At 46.7% G+C, this 16,769-nt stretch overlaps 2 protein-coding genes across 2 annotated transcripts in view; both read right to left on the minus strand.

Annotated features, from left to right (window-relative positions):
• LOC147737350 (uncharacterized) overlaps window positions 1-10,094 on the minus strand; it is a 54,060-nt gene extending 43,966 nt beyond the window's left edge. The window contains 1 exon segment of the mRNA XM_086923694.1: window positions 8,192-10,094. Within this exon segment, the coding sequence (XP_086779820.1) occupies window positions 8,192-10,094 (1,903 nt within the window).
• The window catches only part of LOC147737348 (uncharacterized), a 935,485-nt gene that overhangs the window by 552,741 nt on the left and 365,975 nt on the right, over window positions 1-16,769 (minus strand). The gene's annotated exons all lie outside the window — the stretch shown is intronic.

A 16,769-nucleotide genomic window follows, 5' to 3' on the forward strand; every position in this document is an offset into this window, starting at 1 on the left:
AGCAGATGGAGGACGGTGACAAAAGTAATTGCTGTTGTTTGTATAGAGGATCCGGGGCTCGCTAAAGCCAAATTTGGTGTGTGTCTACTCACTCAGATTGTATAATCGCAGTCTCATGACCACGAGTACTTGAGAAATGTAGTCCCATGCCGGCAGCATGAATCTGAATGAACGTGCACTAAATGCGGAAGGCTTTCGTGCTTCTGTCACACACAGCCGCTTCTTCACGTGGAATAGAATCACTAAAGCCGGGCCTCCTTTGAAGTTAAATGCAAACACCACAATGTACTGGCATGTGTTTTTAAAGGGTCAGAGGCGTATACCCAAGGGCAGAAGACCCATTAGGAAAATAAGCACACACCCGAAAACCAGATTGCCTATAGTAGAAATGAGTGATGGGTGTGTAAACCATGTCCCTTGCACTACACATGTATCCCGTTGCAAGTGGTCGGCCCCATACATCTAAGGGTATAGAGATGTCTGTGCACCCGAATCAGAGTGCCCAATCTTGTATGGATAAGTGTAGGATGGTTGGACCACGTCCAACGGACAGTCTGTTACAGGTATCTGGTGGTGCTAATCTTCTGAGCTTATGAGAGGACAATAAAAAAGAGATATATATGAAAATATAGAGAAGAACAGGCAGTGTCCCTCGCACATATTCAAAGGCACCTGGTTATCAGGAGACATCGTTATAAATGGTTATCCATATGTATTCTCTTGTATGGTAGGTGACTGGTGGCACTTCACCACACACCCTGAAAAATCGCTCATGTGGAAAAGGTCAAGTCTAATGACGCCCCCTCCGTCAGAGAAGGGACAACTCCCTTGTTCCTATTGCAACCAATGGAGATTTGGGCCTATGGACAAGGGAAAATGGTGTTCAGGCCCCATTCGATCCCAATCACTGCTTTTGTTCCCATGGTTTGTCTGTGCCAATTGGGATTTCAGTCATATGTGTGTATCAACGATATTTTGGTCATCTGGCGAGGTGAAGATCAATCTATCACTACCTTCACTAAATCATTGTGCAAGTACTAAGAGTGTGGCATGCCAATGAGTGCTTCCACAACAACTTAAAGAAAATACTGTCCTACCTTATAGGCCCTATTAACGGCCACAAACTGAATTCTTCTTAAGAAACAATTGGTTTAACAAAGAAATCAGACTATGACATAGATATCAGGGTAAGGCACTTGGCACAAAGGACATCTTAGAAATCAGTCTGGGTGGAGAGAGGTACAAAAGGGCCCAGGCTCGGGCTAAGAAAGAATGGGAGGAAGAAAGATGGCAGGAACTCAAATTGGCTTTCTTTCTTAAGAACTTCACCAGGTTTTGGGCACTTGTAAAGTGGAGGGGAGAGATGTCTCTGCTTCATAACATTTCTCCCCAGACCTGAGTTGATCATTTCTCCAATCTTTATTCAGTAACTCCTTTTAATGAGGTGGGCACTGTGCTGGGGACTGTGTAAACAGACAACTCTATAGCTGTACCTGGCCCTTTCCTTGACCTGGCCGACACCCTTTGCTCTGGATGTAATAATGAGAGGTAGAACTCCAGTATTAGACAGCATTTCAGCTTATATACTTCTGCTAGAAAGAGATAAATTGTCTTGGTATAACCTTTTCTTAACTAATGCCATTATCATTGGTGCCCCAGTACCTGACTCTTGGAAGGGAGCGGATGCCATCCCGATATATAAGAACGGAGATAGATTCCATCCAGCCAATTACAGGATGATCAGCTTGATCAACAGTGCGGAGAAAATTTCTGCCCAATTTGTCTTGAGCAGGATTGAGGAATGGACTGCTGCTAAAGCCATCGTATCGTATCCCCCTTTCAGACAGGCTTTCGGAAGAAGATATCCACATTTTAACAGGTTTTCCGCTTCCTTTTATTCTATTGGAAGATCGTTGTGGTCGGCAGGGCAACAGGTTTTGGGTGATATGGGCATCCCAGGAGGCTCTTGAGCCTACTGATCTGTCTACATGAGGGTATTTATGCCCAGGTTCGCTGGAGAACTCAGGGCCAGGTGACTGAACAATTTCCTATCAATTAAAGTGTTCGCCAAGCTGTGCACTGGCACCCACCCAGTTTTCTTTATTTCTTAATGTTGTTCATTATCTGCCCTCTTTCTCAATTGATGCACTATCCCTGGCTGGCACAAAAAGAACAAGTTACTTATCTTATGTATTTATTTATTTGATTTGTAAAGCGTGCAAATACCTGAAGGTGTCTCAGCGCTGGGGACAACGAGCATGAACCACACTACAGAGTAGCTTATTGAGTAAACAGCCATGTTGTTGTAATTTTTCTGAAAGCAAGTAAGGACTGGCTGGCTTTGGTATGAATTGTGAGGGAGTTTCAAAGTTTCGCTGTAGCAACAGTGAACCGCTTGTCACCCCATGATGCTGTCTTAGTACGAGGGACCTTTAGCAGGATTGCTGTGGAAGAGCGTAAGGCCCAATTTGGAATGTAAGCATCAAGGGCCTCATTCAGAAACAGAGGTCCAGAGTTACGTGAAGCTTTGTATGCAATACAGAGCGCTTTAAACTTAATTAGATGATACTGGTGAAGTATATGTGAGATGGATTTGTATTTGGGGGTACCTGATAGCATTCTGGCTGCTGAGTTTTGAACCACTTGGAGTTTATGGAGGACTTTGCTCTGAGCATTAATAAGGAGCCCATTGCAATAGTCAATGGTGGACATAACTAAGGTGCTTACTGGTGTATTTCAAGCCCCAAGAGAAAGGTAAGAGCCTTTTTATCATTCGCAATTTATGGAATGATGATGAAACCACAGCGTTGGCATGAGGGACAAAGGACAGTCTGTCGTCAAATATGACGCCCACATTTCTGACTTTGGTGACTGGCACTGGAAGGGGCACCAAAGAAGATGGCCACCATGAAGAAGACCAATTTGGCAGTAATTTGCTGAATATCATAACCTTCGTTTTTTCCGAGTTAAATTTAAGGCAATTGTTGGCCATCCAACAACTGATGGCCAACAAGCCTTTCTGCAAATTAAGCTGCTACTTCATCACCATCAGCGGGGAAGGTATTCCGGACCACCATCACAGGAGGGCTGGTGCAGCTTCTCACAGACAAGACAGTCAATGACGATGGTCTCATCAGGAAGAGTCACACTTGAACTTGTTTGACAGCGAGCCGAGGATTTACTGGCTGCAGTTGTTTGGTCCGACGTACGGGCGATGAAACTGCTTAGTTGAATTTGACTTCCTCCCAGGTACGGTGCCCCGAGATACAGAAGAATCCTTGCTATGTTGTACTGAATATAGTTGAGAAGCATATTGGAGAGGCGGGGATCTACCGTCCTGATGAGACCACGGTAATTAACTGGAACGGTTGAAACATTAACTATACAGGGACTGTTTCATATAAATTATGTCTTCTAAGAATCGCCTCTGCTTAATTTGTATTGTACAAAAGTATTTTCAACCCTGTACAAAATGTGGATCGGACGGTTTTATCATCATATCACTTTCATCTTGAGCACTGCGCAGTCATCACTCAACGATTTATATATACACTTGCTGCTGAGAATACAATTAGAATTTTGGGAAATGAAAAGGCCTCATCTGAATTCTAATCATGATTAAAATGGTGAATTAGTATATGCCCAGGGCCTGCATATGTGATGCAGACCTGTGAAATAATGAACTCATAGGTAGTTGTTCACAGTGCGCCTGGGAAGTGCTTCTTTGAGTCTCCGCTTGTCCCTTCTGTAGCAGAATGACGTCGACACTGAGCTGCATATTGTCTCCTACTCTGCTTTAAAGTTAGAGGACCCAGTCTGGTGTGTGGGGAATATTCACAAGGTGAGTAATATGCAGGTAAAGGAGTATCCACCAGAAAGAGCGTTACCAAAGGCAAGTAACTGGTGTGTTATGTTTTCCTGCTGTTGTATATTATCTCATTTTGGGTGGTGAACTCCGCGGAGCTCGCGTTGTTCCTAAAAACTCCGCTCCGTGGAGCGTAGCAAGGTTTTTTTCAACGCTCACACTCTTCAACGTTATGTGATGGAGCGAGGAAAATCCACCTTCTGATGAGATTTTTTCTTGCTCGCGCAGGTCTAGTTGGCGAGCAAAATCAACCTCCTGGCGAGATTTCTCAAAGCGGGACGTCGGATTTCTCAATGCAAGTGGTCGTGGCAGGTCACAACCACTCGCATTGAGAAACCTTCCTTCGCATTGACAAAGCGGCCGCTTGAGTGAAGCAGCTGCACCCTCTTGTGCTGCACATGGTGCCTTTCGCGATTATTTTTATAGGGCGGGACAAACACTAGGAGATCAAAATCACCACGAACAGCATGACCCTTATGCACTCCGCTGCTTATGGAACTCTGCGTAGACTGCCAGAGTTATCTTAGTCACTTTGCAGAGTTCTTCATTGAGGAACTCCGCCTAGGCTTAATCTTACCGTGAAAATATAGAATCAGTCATATGTTAAGAAACAAGAGTGAGTAGAAATCTTTTGGGTGGAGTAAAATTTAAGACATTAATATTGTGTTTTTTTTTGACAATTAGTTGATTTTTTCAAGCACTAACACTTCTCTGTATCAAGTAAAGACCTTAAGAGTTTTGTAAATTTCAGATACTCAAATTGTGGATTCTGTTGCAATTAAAAAAAATTCAAGGCCTGAAATTTCTTTGGAGGTTGCATGTGGGCAACCTAAGTTATCCTGTAGGAGTTTCTTTTTTTTTTTTTTTTGAAAACCTTTATTGTGCAAGCAGAAACGTACAAATACGGCCCTACAACCAATCAGGCCGGCCACAACACATTACGGGCGCACAAAATCAGGATAGAAATTCTCCAGCAGTTCCTCAGCATTCTATAAACAATCAGTAAACATTAAAAGTCGCAATATAACCGCTAGGAGCAGGATAAGAGAAGGTTAATTTTATAATATAATAGGAAGTACAGCAGGAACAATTGCAGCTGTTAGTTTCCGAATTCCTATGGCGGGCAGTTGGTGAAGCAGCAATACAAAGGAGCAGTGAGAATCAGAAATAGTAGCAACAATTGGCGAAAGCAACGCATAGTTCCCACGTTGCAAATCAGTTCCCACCTCTGCCCACCGTCCACCCGTCACCACTTGAATATGTGCTGGTACCAATCAAAGACGTCAGAACTGCAACACAAAAATAGCCATCCGCTATACTAACCCAAAGAAGGGGAAAAGGAAAGGAAGGGTAGAAGAAGGAATGTGAAAAACAATGAAGAAAGAACGCAGCGCCGCAGCATGCGCCCCATGGCAGATAAGGCACACAATACTCAAGACCCACAATCGGAATCGAGGCAAGTAGGATGTGTAAGTGTGCTATCATTATCATTAACGCGAAGAAATCATGTCCTACACTGTCAGCGAACACCCCCTGGGGCATGCATGCGGACATAGCGTCCCGATAAAGGGATACTAAAGAGCCATAGAACTAAGAAAAAACGAACAATATACAGACCCTATCCCACCCACACCACCCTGCACCCCTGCAGAAGGCTACGGCCTACCCCCCCAGCAGCGTGCCTGTCGCCCTAAGTAGAACCCGAAATACAGAAGAATCAGAAAGTAAAGAAAGAACACTACAGACAAAAATAGGAAGGAAAGCGGGAAGAAAAAACCAGTGGGAGAGGAGATATGCAATTGAACCGTCAGCTCCCACCCCCCACCTTAACACAATTAGAACCCACATCGAGATGAAATCGACACAAACTCAAACATCAGGAACATGAAGAGGAATTGGTCATACTGTTACAGCTGCGAGCAGTCCTCATCTCCACACATTAATTGAGTGGAGAAGTGCGGCTCAGGGGTTAGAGGCGGCAGACCCGGAAGCTGAGATCGGCCCTGGACCAGGGTTCAATTCCCTGCCTCGGCGGGTCTTGGGCTAAAAATTCCACGGACTCGATAATTCTCGCTCCGGTGCCTTCTCGATTCACGGGTTCACTCTCTGCGACTCTGGGCAATAGCTTGCTTAATCTCCACAACGGCCCCTCGCGGCGGGATGCCTGGCTTTCACCTTGTGGATACCCTGCCGGGGTTATCTCACAGGGGAATACCAGGACGGGTTCCCTAAGCAAGCGCCGGGAAACCCACTGCGGGTAGCTGTGCGCTATATAAGCTCAAATACACTTACATTTACATTTAATTAGCAGTCCGCCGAGGCGAGTTCATCTCACCCCTGTCCTCTGCTGACCAGTACTTTAGGCACGGAGTGTGCATAGGATCGGAACAAAGCAGGCCAAGGGTGCAAAATAGGGGATCCAAGTCTCGAGCAGCAATACAGATAGTGGCAGCCGCGGACCAGACTGGCGAAGAGCAACGTCAGGAGCAGCAGGCAGCGCGGGTACAGTCTCGCTGACCAAAGGGGGGAGGTTTCCCCCACGGAACAGCCATGGGACCCCTTCCAAGCATTTCGAGTCAAAAAACCGCCGGGTACCCCAGCGAAACTGACCTGGACGGACCCCGGCGTGGGGCCCTCTCCCACGTCCACCTGAAGCAAAACCTCCTGTAGACTCGAAGCAACAGACATTTGAACTCTCAGATGAACGGCGGTCGCATTCCCTTCAACAGCCGGGAGAGACAAATCAGCACATTCCCTCGGTCGGGCCGCATACATGGGGGGCGGCCCAGCAAGCCAGGCGGTAGAACCGCTATCCTGTACAGCTGCGGCAAAGGCCATGGTTGTGCGCCAGGAACACAGGGCGGCGAAGACATCGCCAATTGTGGGCTCACTCCCACACTCTCCAGCCAACGTGCAGTTCGACAGGCCAGTTTCGCCGCCCCCAACGGGTCCGAGACCCAGGGCGCCGACCGCCATTTTGTCGGCGCAATGAGGCCGCTACGGTCCTCGACCCCGATCCGGGCCGTCAAACAAGGCTCAGCGGAGTCTCGCCGGATCCCGCTAATGACAATCTTGGTGCAGAAAGATGGGTCACCAAGACACTGGGGGTAGCCGGCGCCACCGTCTCATGGGCGCCGCCCGCCGATTCTGGGCGAAGGGCTTCAAGATGGCCGTACTGGAGAACAAAGGGGGGACAAGCCTCCTATACGGTCAACCCCCGTCCGAGGGAGGCAGCGCCCCGCAGCTGGGCCCCCGGGCCACCAGACCCGGTCAGTCGCCACCGGTCCAACCGCACAATGGCCTCTTCAGCCGACTCCTCTTCTCCACCAGGGGTCGGCGTTGATACCCCGCTGCGGCCGACCGTCGCAGGCGAGTCCCCGGCCTGCACGCAACGGAGGCTCCGGAGCAAACAAGGGCACAGCTCAAGATCCGCGGCACTCAGGAGCTCCCGGGACAAACGGTGAGTGCAAGCAGCCTTTCATAGTCAAATATTCCGTCGAATGTGTCTCCTTGGGGCAGGATAAAGTACAGGATTTACGGTTCAGGCAGGAAGGTTCACGGAGCCGAGCTACAATGCGGCCATCACGGTCGTGAGCTTGGCTCCTCCCCCCTGTAAGAGTTTCTTGATGAATCCTATTGCAACTACAATATGTGCTCTGTCATGTAAAGTCAGGTTGTTAGAAGCTTTTCTGCATCTCAAGGTACGCCTTACTTTTCACCTGGTGTGGATGCATTTCTCATGTTTAGTGAGATCTCCTTTCTGAGTAAAACGTTTCTGGCTTTCTCCTCCTGTAAGGCTTTAGTCCAGTGTGAATTCTCTCTTGTGAAGTGACATTGTATTCAAGACTAAACCTTATCTGACAATCAGAACACACATAAGGCTTTTTTCCCCGTGTGAGTTCGCTCATGTCAAGTGAGAAGTAATTCGTAACCAAAACTTTGCTTGCATTTCAAAGACTCATAAGGTTTTTCCCCAGAGTGGGATCTCTCATGAAGCAGAACAGTCTTTCAGATACAAGCTTTTATGGTATAAGGATTTTCTCCAGTGTGGAGTTTCTCATGGTGAGATAGCGTTTTTCTCTGCATTTTATTCTGGCATTCAGAGCACTCATAAGGTTTTTCATCAGTATGGAGTCGCTTATGGTTAGTGAGGCTGTGCCAATCAAATAGGAATTCCTGGCTTTCACAGCATTGGTGATGTTTTTCCCCTGTGTGCGTCTGCTCATGTTGAGTGAGATTGCGTTTAAAATTGATGCTTTTCTGGCACTTGTAGCACTGAATTATTTTGATGGTGTGTTTTCTTATGGCGCTTGTAACCATCTCTACCTCTGAATCTTTTCTGACATTTAGAGCACTGATAATTTTATTCACCAGTGTGGATTCTCACATGTTCAGTGAGATGAGATTTTTGGCTGAAACATTTTTGGCATTCGGAGCACTGATAAGGTTTTTCCCCAGTGTGGATTCTTATATGCTCAGTGAGATTGTTTTTTTGACGGAAACATTTGTGGCATTCAGAGCACTGATAAGGTTTTTCCCCAGTGTGGATTCTTATATGCTCAGTGAGACTGCTTTTTTGACTGAAACATTTGTGGCATTCAGAGCACTGATAAGGTTTTTCCCCAGTGTGGGTTCTTATATGCTGAGTGAGACTGCTTTTTTCACTGAAACATTTGTCACATTCAATGCACCGATAACGTTTTACCCAAGAGTGGGTCCTTGTATGTTTAGTGAGTCTCATTTTGTCAATGAAACATCTCTGGCATTCGGAGCACTGATAAGGTTTTTCCCCAGTGTGGAATCTCACATGTGCAGTTAGAAGTGATTTAAGTCTGAAATCTTTTGGGCATTCAGAGCACTGATAAGGTTTTTCCCCAGTGTGGGTTCTTATATGTTGAGTGAGACTGAATTTGTTTGTGAAACATTTCTGACATTCAGAACACTGATAAGGTTGTTCCCCTGTGTGGGTTATTGTATGTTGATAAAGACGTCTTCTGTCTCGGAAATTTTTCTGGCATTCAGAGCACTGAAAAGGTTTTTCCCCAGTGTGGGTTTTTATATGCACCATGAGAAAGCGTTTTTCACTGAAACATTTGTGGCATTCAGAGCACTGATAAGGTTTTTCCCCAGTGTGGAATCTCAAATGTGCAGTTAGAAGTGATTTAAGTTTGAAATGTTTTGGGCATTCAGAGCACTGATAAGGGTTTTCCCCAGTGTGGATTCTTGTATGTTCAGTGAGTCTGATTTTGTAACTGAAACATTTCTGGCATTCAGAGCACTGAAAAGGTTTATACCCAGTGTGGGTTCTTATATGCCGAGTTAGACTGCTTTGGTCACTGAAACATTTCTGGCATTCAGAGCACTGAAAAGATTTTTCCCCAGTGTGGGTTCTGATATGCCGAGTGAGACTGCTTTGGTCACTGAAACATTCCTGGCATTCAGAGCACTGGTAAGGTTTTTCCCCAGTGTGGAATCTCAAATGTGCAGTTAGAAGTGATTTAAGTTTGAAATGTTTTGGGCATTCAGAGCACTGATAAGGGTTTTCCCCAGTGTGGATTCTTGTATGTTCAGTGAGTCTGATTTTGTAACTGAAACATTTCTGGCATTCAGAGCACTGAAAAGGTTTATACCCAGTGTGGGTTCTTATATGCCGAGTTAGACTGCTTTGGTCACTGAAACATTTCTGGCATTCAGAGCACTGAAAAGATTTTTCCTCAGTGTGGGTTCTGATATGCCGAGTGAGACTGCTTTGGTCACTGAAACATTCCTGGCATTCAGAGCACTGAAAAGATTTTTCCCCAGTGTGGGTCCTTGTATGTAGAGTGAGTCCTCTTTTGTCACTGAAACATTTCTGGCAGTCGGGGCACTGATAAGGTTTTTCCCCAGAGTGGATTCTCATATGTTCAGTGAGTTTAGATTTACGGCAGAAACTTTTTGGGCATTCAGAGCACTGGTAAGGTTTTTCCACAGAGTGGGTTAATGCATGTAGATATAGACTCGGTTTGACTCTAAAGCTTTTCTGGCATTCAGAGCACTGATAAGGTTTTTCCCCAGTGTGGATTCTCATATGCTCAGTGAGATAAGATTTACGCCTGAAACTTTTTTGGCATACTTTGCATGGAGAGTGGTTTTCCCCAGTGTGGATTCTCATATGTTCAGTGAGATAAGATTTACGCCTGAAACTTTTTTGGCATACTTCGCACTCATAGTGGTTTCCCCCAGTGTGCATTCTGTCAAAATTGTGAGATGAGATGTATGGCTGTATCTTTTTTGGCACATGTAACTTTTTTCCCCAACTTAGGTTATTTTGCCTTGATTGAGGCAGTTTTGAACACTGAATTTGTTTTCACAGTCTGTGTTTTTATAAGGTGTATACTTAGACTTAATATCTCTACGTTTAGTTTTCTCTTGCTTATATGCCACGGTAAGAGTGAACCCGATTTCGGAGTCAGGCTTGTTTAGATATTGTTCAGCATTTATCTCTAAAAGAAACTGTGTGTAATCTTCTTAACACTTGAATTGAGCAAAATATGTCTGGAAGCAGCCCTGTAACACCTGTCGAAATGTTTCAAGCAGATAATAGTCTTTAGGTTATAGCCTATCCGGCAGCAAATTATTTTGTGACTGAAGATTTTCTCAAATCTATTTGTATAGGTTCTTAACAATGCAGTGATAAGGTGTTAGTCTGATATTTAATCATTAATATGATAAGTACCTTTTTGCACTGACGTAATTGCAGTAACTGAGGGTGTTAGAACGTGCACAGTACTATTGTGGATCACAACTCTCAGAACATCAGTTCCTTTTACCCTTTCTTTGTTTGGTGTAAGGTTAAGATTTGTAGTTCTGAAGACGAGGATTTATTTACATTAGCTATAGCGCAACTGTGCTAATTTAATCAATTTTTACCTTTAACAGTTTTACATATCACTCACGCACAGCAGATAATGTTGAGGCGATTTACATAGAATTACAGAACAGTACACAATAAAAAGGAAACAATCTGAGATGGTTATGAACACAATAAAGTGGTGAATTTTTAAGGTTTTCGCAAGAGTGAGCAGAGTGGGTCTCTACCCAGAGGCAGATAGTCTCAAACTTGTGTAACTGGTTAAAAACGGTTGTTGAACAAAGGTGATTTTCCAATCTTTCGGTTGTTAACGTGTCAGCTTCGGAGTCTTCTCTCAGCGTCTTTTCCTTGATGGTCTGCAGAAGAAACCTTTTGTTATAACTTTCTTTTATGCAGTGTGTGCTTCCTCTCTGGAATTACATGATGTTTTAAATGAACGTTATTCTGTGCACAGATATGGCTTTGCTCTGGGTTAATGAAATACTAAATTAGAGACTTCACTTACAGGTATAGTACTTTCCTCAGCTCCCACTTCCTCGCCACACCTAGATTTTGGAAATTGTTTAAACGTAGAATGCTGGATGTCCTTCAGTTTTTCAAAATAATCCTTCTTATGGCACTGACTTCAGTTGCCTGGTGCTAAATCTTGCTTTCTTTGTCAGTAATTTCAATCACCTATAGTATTAAAATTAAATAGTTAATACATGAAAATTTCCAAAAATATAATTTACAAGCCAAATCAATGCAGAGTTGCAGAATTCTGAAAATGTTGAGCTGTTTTTCAGACAGAGCAGAGTGTAGAATGGTAGCCTGAGAGTACTTGGATGTAGAAGTGAGGATTTATAGAAATGTCAACATGTTATTAAGCTCACAAAGGATACATGCACCCTATGAACTTGTAACATAGAATCCCAAAGGCAGAAATTAAAGTCATATGCACTGGCACCAAACATATATTTCAAAAAGGATACTATTAATTAATTTTTGATCTAGAGTTCTGGGACGGGAATTTCCCCTCCATGGACAACAGGCATTTTCCCCTGCCCTGAGTTACCACCTACTTGTATCTGGTATCCTGACTTTTGAGTTTTGGCCTCTGCCGCACACAAATCTATTGTGTATTGCGAGGACTATGCCTAGACATATCCCTCAACTATGGTCCAGAGTATGAATCAAGGGCAATGAAATTAAGGCGTACTTTCATGTGCTCATTTTATTCCACCTGATTATCAGTTGTTAGGTTTTTCTGCACCTGGATGTACCGGGTGCAGTAAAACAGGACACTGTTGGACAGGCCTTGTGGCATGCCCGACCCCTCCCGCATGGCGGGTCTCGGACTACTACTACCCCTGTTCCCCGGACAAGAACTACACCTGCAGCCCGCCGGGTCAAACCCCAGCTCGTCCCCGACGGAACCCAGGCTCGTAACCACAACATTCTCGGCTGGCCCGGGTCCCTTCCCGATCCACCGTCCCCGCCCCAGCCGCCATCTTGGACCCTCCACGACCAGGCCTCGTGGCCTCGGTCGACCTCAGCCTCAGGCCCAGCCAGGCCCCGACATCGAGGCACCACCATCCACCCAGGGGGTAACGAGACCAGTTGGCGAGTCAATAGGAGAAGGAGTGTCGATGGCTCCCCTCCGCCTGGTTTCGATCGCCCCCAGCCTCCCTGGGCACTGGCTCCACCCCCCTGCTGGGTGTCTGGACTCCCTCATCCCGGACCCCCCGACCTCCAAGTGCGAGGGTCCGGACATCAAAGGGCGCCGGACCTATAACTGGGGTAGCTCCAGAGCAGGAAACCAGTTGTATCCTGGAGTCGAGAGACACCGAGACAAACTCATCCTTGGAGGCCTGCTGGCGCTGCCGCGGCTCATCCTCGTGAACCATCTTTGAAGGCCTGCTGGCGCTGCCGCAGCTCATCCTCGTGAACCATCTTTGAAGGCCTGCTGGCGCTGCCGCGGCTCATCCTCGTGAACCATCTTTGAAGGCCTGCTGGCGCTGCCGCGGCTCATCCTCGTGAACCATCTTTGAAGGCCTGCTGGCGCTGCCGCAGCCCATCCTCGTGAACCACCTTTGAAGGCCTGCTGGCGCTGCCGCGTCTCATCCTCGTGAACCATCTTTGTAGGCCTGCTGGCGCTGCCGCGGCCCCTCTTCGTAAACCATCCTTGAAGGCCTGCTGGCGCTGCCGCGGCCCCTACTTGCGAACCCTCCAGCTCGAGGATTGAGAGCTATACACTAGCTACCCCTGTACCGGACCGGTACTGAGACTGTCCCGCTACCCCCTTTCCCCAGAGACTAGAATTGAAGGGATCATCGTATCCTGGTCCTGCTGTATCGTCACGTTTAACCTGCCTAAGAATACAGATAAAAGTGTACAGAACCTATCTTTGTGTGGCGTCCATCTGTGGGGGGGTGGTTGCTCGTCCGTACGATCTAAGGAGAGGGCCCTCGCCAGGAGGCCTCTCCCCCTTGCTCGGCCGACCCTCTAACAGACACCATTTTTATCCAGACAGGAAAATTAGACTGAAAAGACGCACAAGACTCTGGGTGCAGCAGAAGCAGCCAAGACTTATGCTGTTTTTTTACAAAATGGGGGAAACACACAATTCTTCCCTTTGTTGGACATTTCTTTACCCTTCCCTACCCTGCTTCACCCATCGCCCCCCAACCAACCACATGCATTTATCTATCACGTGCAGAAGAATCTGTTCCTTGTGGCAACTCCCCAGTCAATGGCGTCAAACTGGTAATTGCACATTACTGGGATAAATCTACCACAAAACCATTACGTGAGATTTTTCTGCCCCCCCCCCAGTACTGTGCAACTTCTAACAAGGGACTATGAGAGGTCTTGGACCGGTCCTGTGACCTGGAGGGTCACACCAAGTGTGCCCTTATTTAAGGCAGAGGACTGTCATGGGTTTACCAGCTAGAGCGGTGGTGGCAATGCACCCTGTTGTAAGGATCAATAGCCTGATTACATCTTTGCATCATGGTCATTGGAGTGGCTTTCTACTGACACACCCATGTAATGCTCCATTTCTATACCTGTGCCCAGACTTTGCACTAACATCATGTGCGTGTTTAGGGTGTTGGTGTGCGTAGCATAAATGCAATGTGAGAGTACGACAGAGTAAACACCATCTCCTGTCTGCCAGTTGTGTATACAAGTGGGACCATCTATCCCTCATTTATACCAGAGTTCAAAGTCCTCTGTTACCAAGGAATAAAGTGCCCCACAAAGTACTCAGGTGTCTGCTGTGCCACCAGGGATTGTGTCAGCCTGACAGCCTATCTAAGTTGAGGGGACATCACCTGCAGGCTGAATTACTTAATGGAGAAGCTGTGTACCTGTCCTGAAGAGCCTAGAAGTCTGCCTAGAAGCCTGCCTGTCTGGTAAGAAAGGGAAGGGAGTTTGACTATCCAGCAGGAGGACAAGGCTGTCCTGGAAGAAGCAAGGTCCGACACATCCTCGTTATCTGTAGGGCGGGCCGGAAAGCCATCCAGCAGGACCAGCTAGTCTGAGGGTCTTCCCTCCCCTCGCTCCGCCAAGACTCTCCCAACAGTTTAAGGCAGAAAATAGAACTCTACGACAACGTAATTGTTGAGACCCAGTTGGACGATTGTGTGCTGCCAAAGGCCCGTTCAAGGTTGCATTTGCCAAATTCCTAACACAACAGGGTCAGAATCTACTGACTTCCTGGAGAGCATGTGTTGGGCTTTTAGCTGCTGAATTTCTGACTACTCTGTATCGGATGCCCATGAGGGACTACAACTACTCTAGTGTCAAACACCCTGTCTGCGGTTATGCCTGTGGTCCAGTGGCCACAGTGTGGGCTCAATTGCTGATGGTCGGGCCTCCAGAGGAGCTGCACGTAATGACAGCCCAGGTGTGACTGCTACCTTGGGACTGCTGATCTTCAGGCAAAGGCAAAGAAAAGACAGAGTAGGTGCCCTACTGTATGCAACCTTACATCCAGGACAAAAGCTCTCCACAAAAGCCTTCTGGTGGGTCACTGCTCTCTCGAGTGTTCGGGCGTGCCATTCAAGTGCCGGGAAACAGGAAAGAGACCCAGACAAGACTGACTCATCCTGTGGAAGGATAAGACGCTTACGACAGAGCATAAACGCATTGGGGTGACTGAAGTGACAGAACGGCACCTATACTATATTTGTGATACTCCTAAATGCCCCATAGAGCGGAAGAGGGTATCAGAACTGGACGCACCTGTCTGCAGCACATGGTAGTCTGGCATGCCTGCACCATCCTTTCACCCAGACTGTCCATAAAGTTGATTTTAGAGCTGCTACGCACATAGCAGGGGGAATCTCAGACCATTCGCTGGTGGCGGTGCAACTCGATGGTCCGGTTGTGGACTTCATCCTACCCCCAAGGGTGATGCATGATATTTAAAAGACAAGATGTTCAAAGCTCGTATGAGAGATAGAGCAGAATTCTATTTTAAGGAGAACGGGCGGCCTGTTGAATCAGCTTGCGTACTATAGGGTGAATTCAAGGCAGTGATTCGAGGCCAGACACAAGTCTTTATTGGGAGAATGTCGAAGGAACGTAAATTGAAGTGCGAGGCTCAGGACAAGGAATGTGCTTTCCTGGAGGTTTGGTTGGCAAGTGGGGAATCAGTTTCTCTCCCATTACACCATCAACTGAAGCAGCACACATTAAGAGCACTAATGGAAAATAGAGTGCACTCATGCGCTGGCTACCCAGCATTGTCTCTATGATGTCGGTGATAAAGCCAATGAGTTGCTTGCATGGTTAGAGAGACAAGACAAAGGACGGAACTGGATCCTTGAGGACACTGACAACAAGGAGACGGAAATACTGGGAGAGACTTCCTGAAAGACCTGACCCTGCCAATGCTAACAAATAAGGACCTAGACGCACTAGACCAAGACCTGACAGTAGACTAAATAAATAAGACAATAAGAACCTTGCAAACAGGGCAAGCGACGGGGCCTGATGAGCTCCCGTTAGAAATATATAAAATCATGATGGATAAAATCAGGGAGTACCTCCAGAGTAGGTTTCAGACTGCCTGAAAATAAGGGTGTCTCCCGGAGGACCAAAGAACATCTGAGGTGGCGGTCATCCCAAAAAGGCCGAACCAGCGACTGAGTGTGGGTCTTATAGATCTATCTCCCAGCTTAATATTGAGACTAAGGTCCTTGCGTAGGCCCTGGCGATCTGCCTGCGGACAGTAATTGCAACAGTGGTTCATCCTGATCAATCGGGCTTTATACCACACCAGGGAACGCGCTTAAATCTCCGACACCTTAATGGAGTACCATATGCAATAGGGGATTCCTTTGCTGAACCAGTGGCGCTGCTGTTAAGCTCTTGTATGTGGCCCCTCTAGCGAACATGCGCCTCAATAATACAGTCTACTGAGTCTTTGCCGTCCGACAGGGATGTTCCTTGTCTCCTATGCTCTTCACACATGTTTGGGTTCACCAGGACCTCTCATATGGGGTATTCCAAGTGATCAGGATATAATATCAACTGGAAGAAGTCCTTAATATTCCTGATGGTTGCAGGGACCCTGCGGCTGCAATCTAAGTGCACAGTTCGAGTGGCACTACATGGCTTTAAATATTTAGTTGTGTTCATTACAAGAGAGCACAGGCAGGAACATACTCCCGAAATGAGACCGTCTTCGCTGTGATGCCCCACACTTGCGGGCGCTCCCGCTCTCCTCACTGGGCCGGGTGGCCCTATTTAAAGTGATGACCCTCCAGGGTCTCCTGTACATTGGGCAAAAATGTCCTTTAAGATCACACCAGACATTTTTTTTCAAAAGGTAGTCTGAGAACTTCTGCTCCTGTTGTGGGATGGCGGCACGTCACGCTGAGTAAGTTGCAGAGGGGAGTTTATTAAGGTGGACTCGCGTTCCGGAGCATTCACAAGTATTACTGGGCCACGCAGCTGGTGGCAGTTAACAACTGGGTTTTTGCGGACTGAGAGGATCCTGCTTACCGGGTAGATAGATTGGCCATGGGCAAGAGAGGTTACCCCACCCCGTTTCTGTATCGAAAA

This window comes from Lissotriton vulgaris, chromosome 1_1 (genome assembly GCF_964263255.1).
Source record: "Lissotriton vulgaris chromosome 1_1, aLisVul1.2, whole genome shotgun sequence".
NCBI lineage: Eukaryota > Metazoa > Chordata > Amphibia > Caudata > Salamandridae > Lissotriton > Lissotriton vulgaris.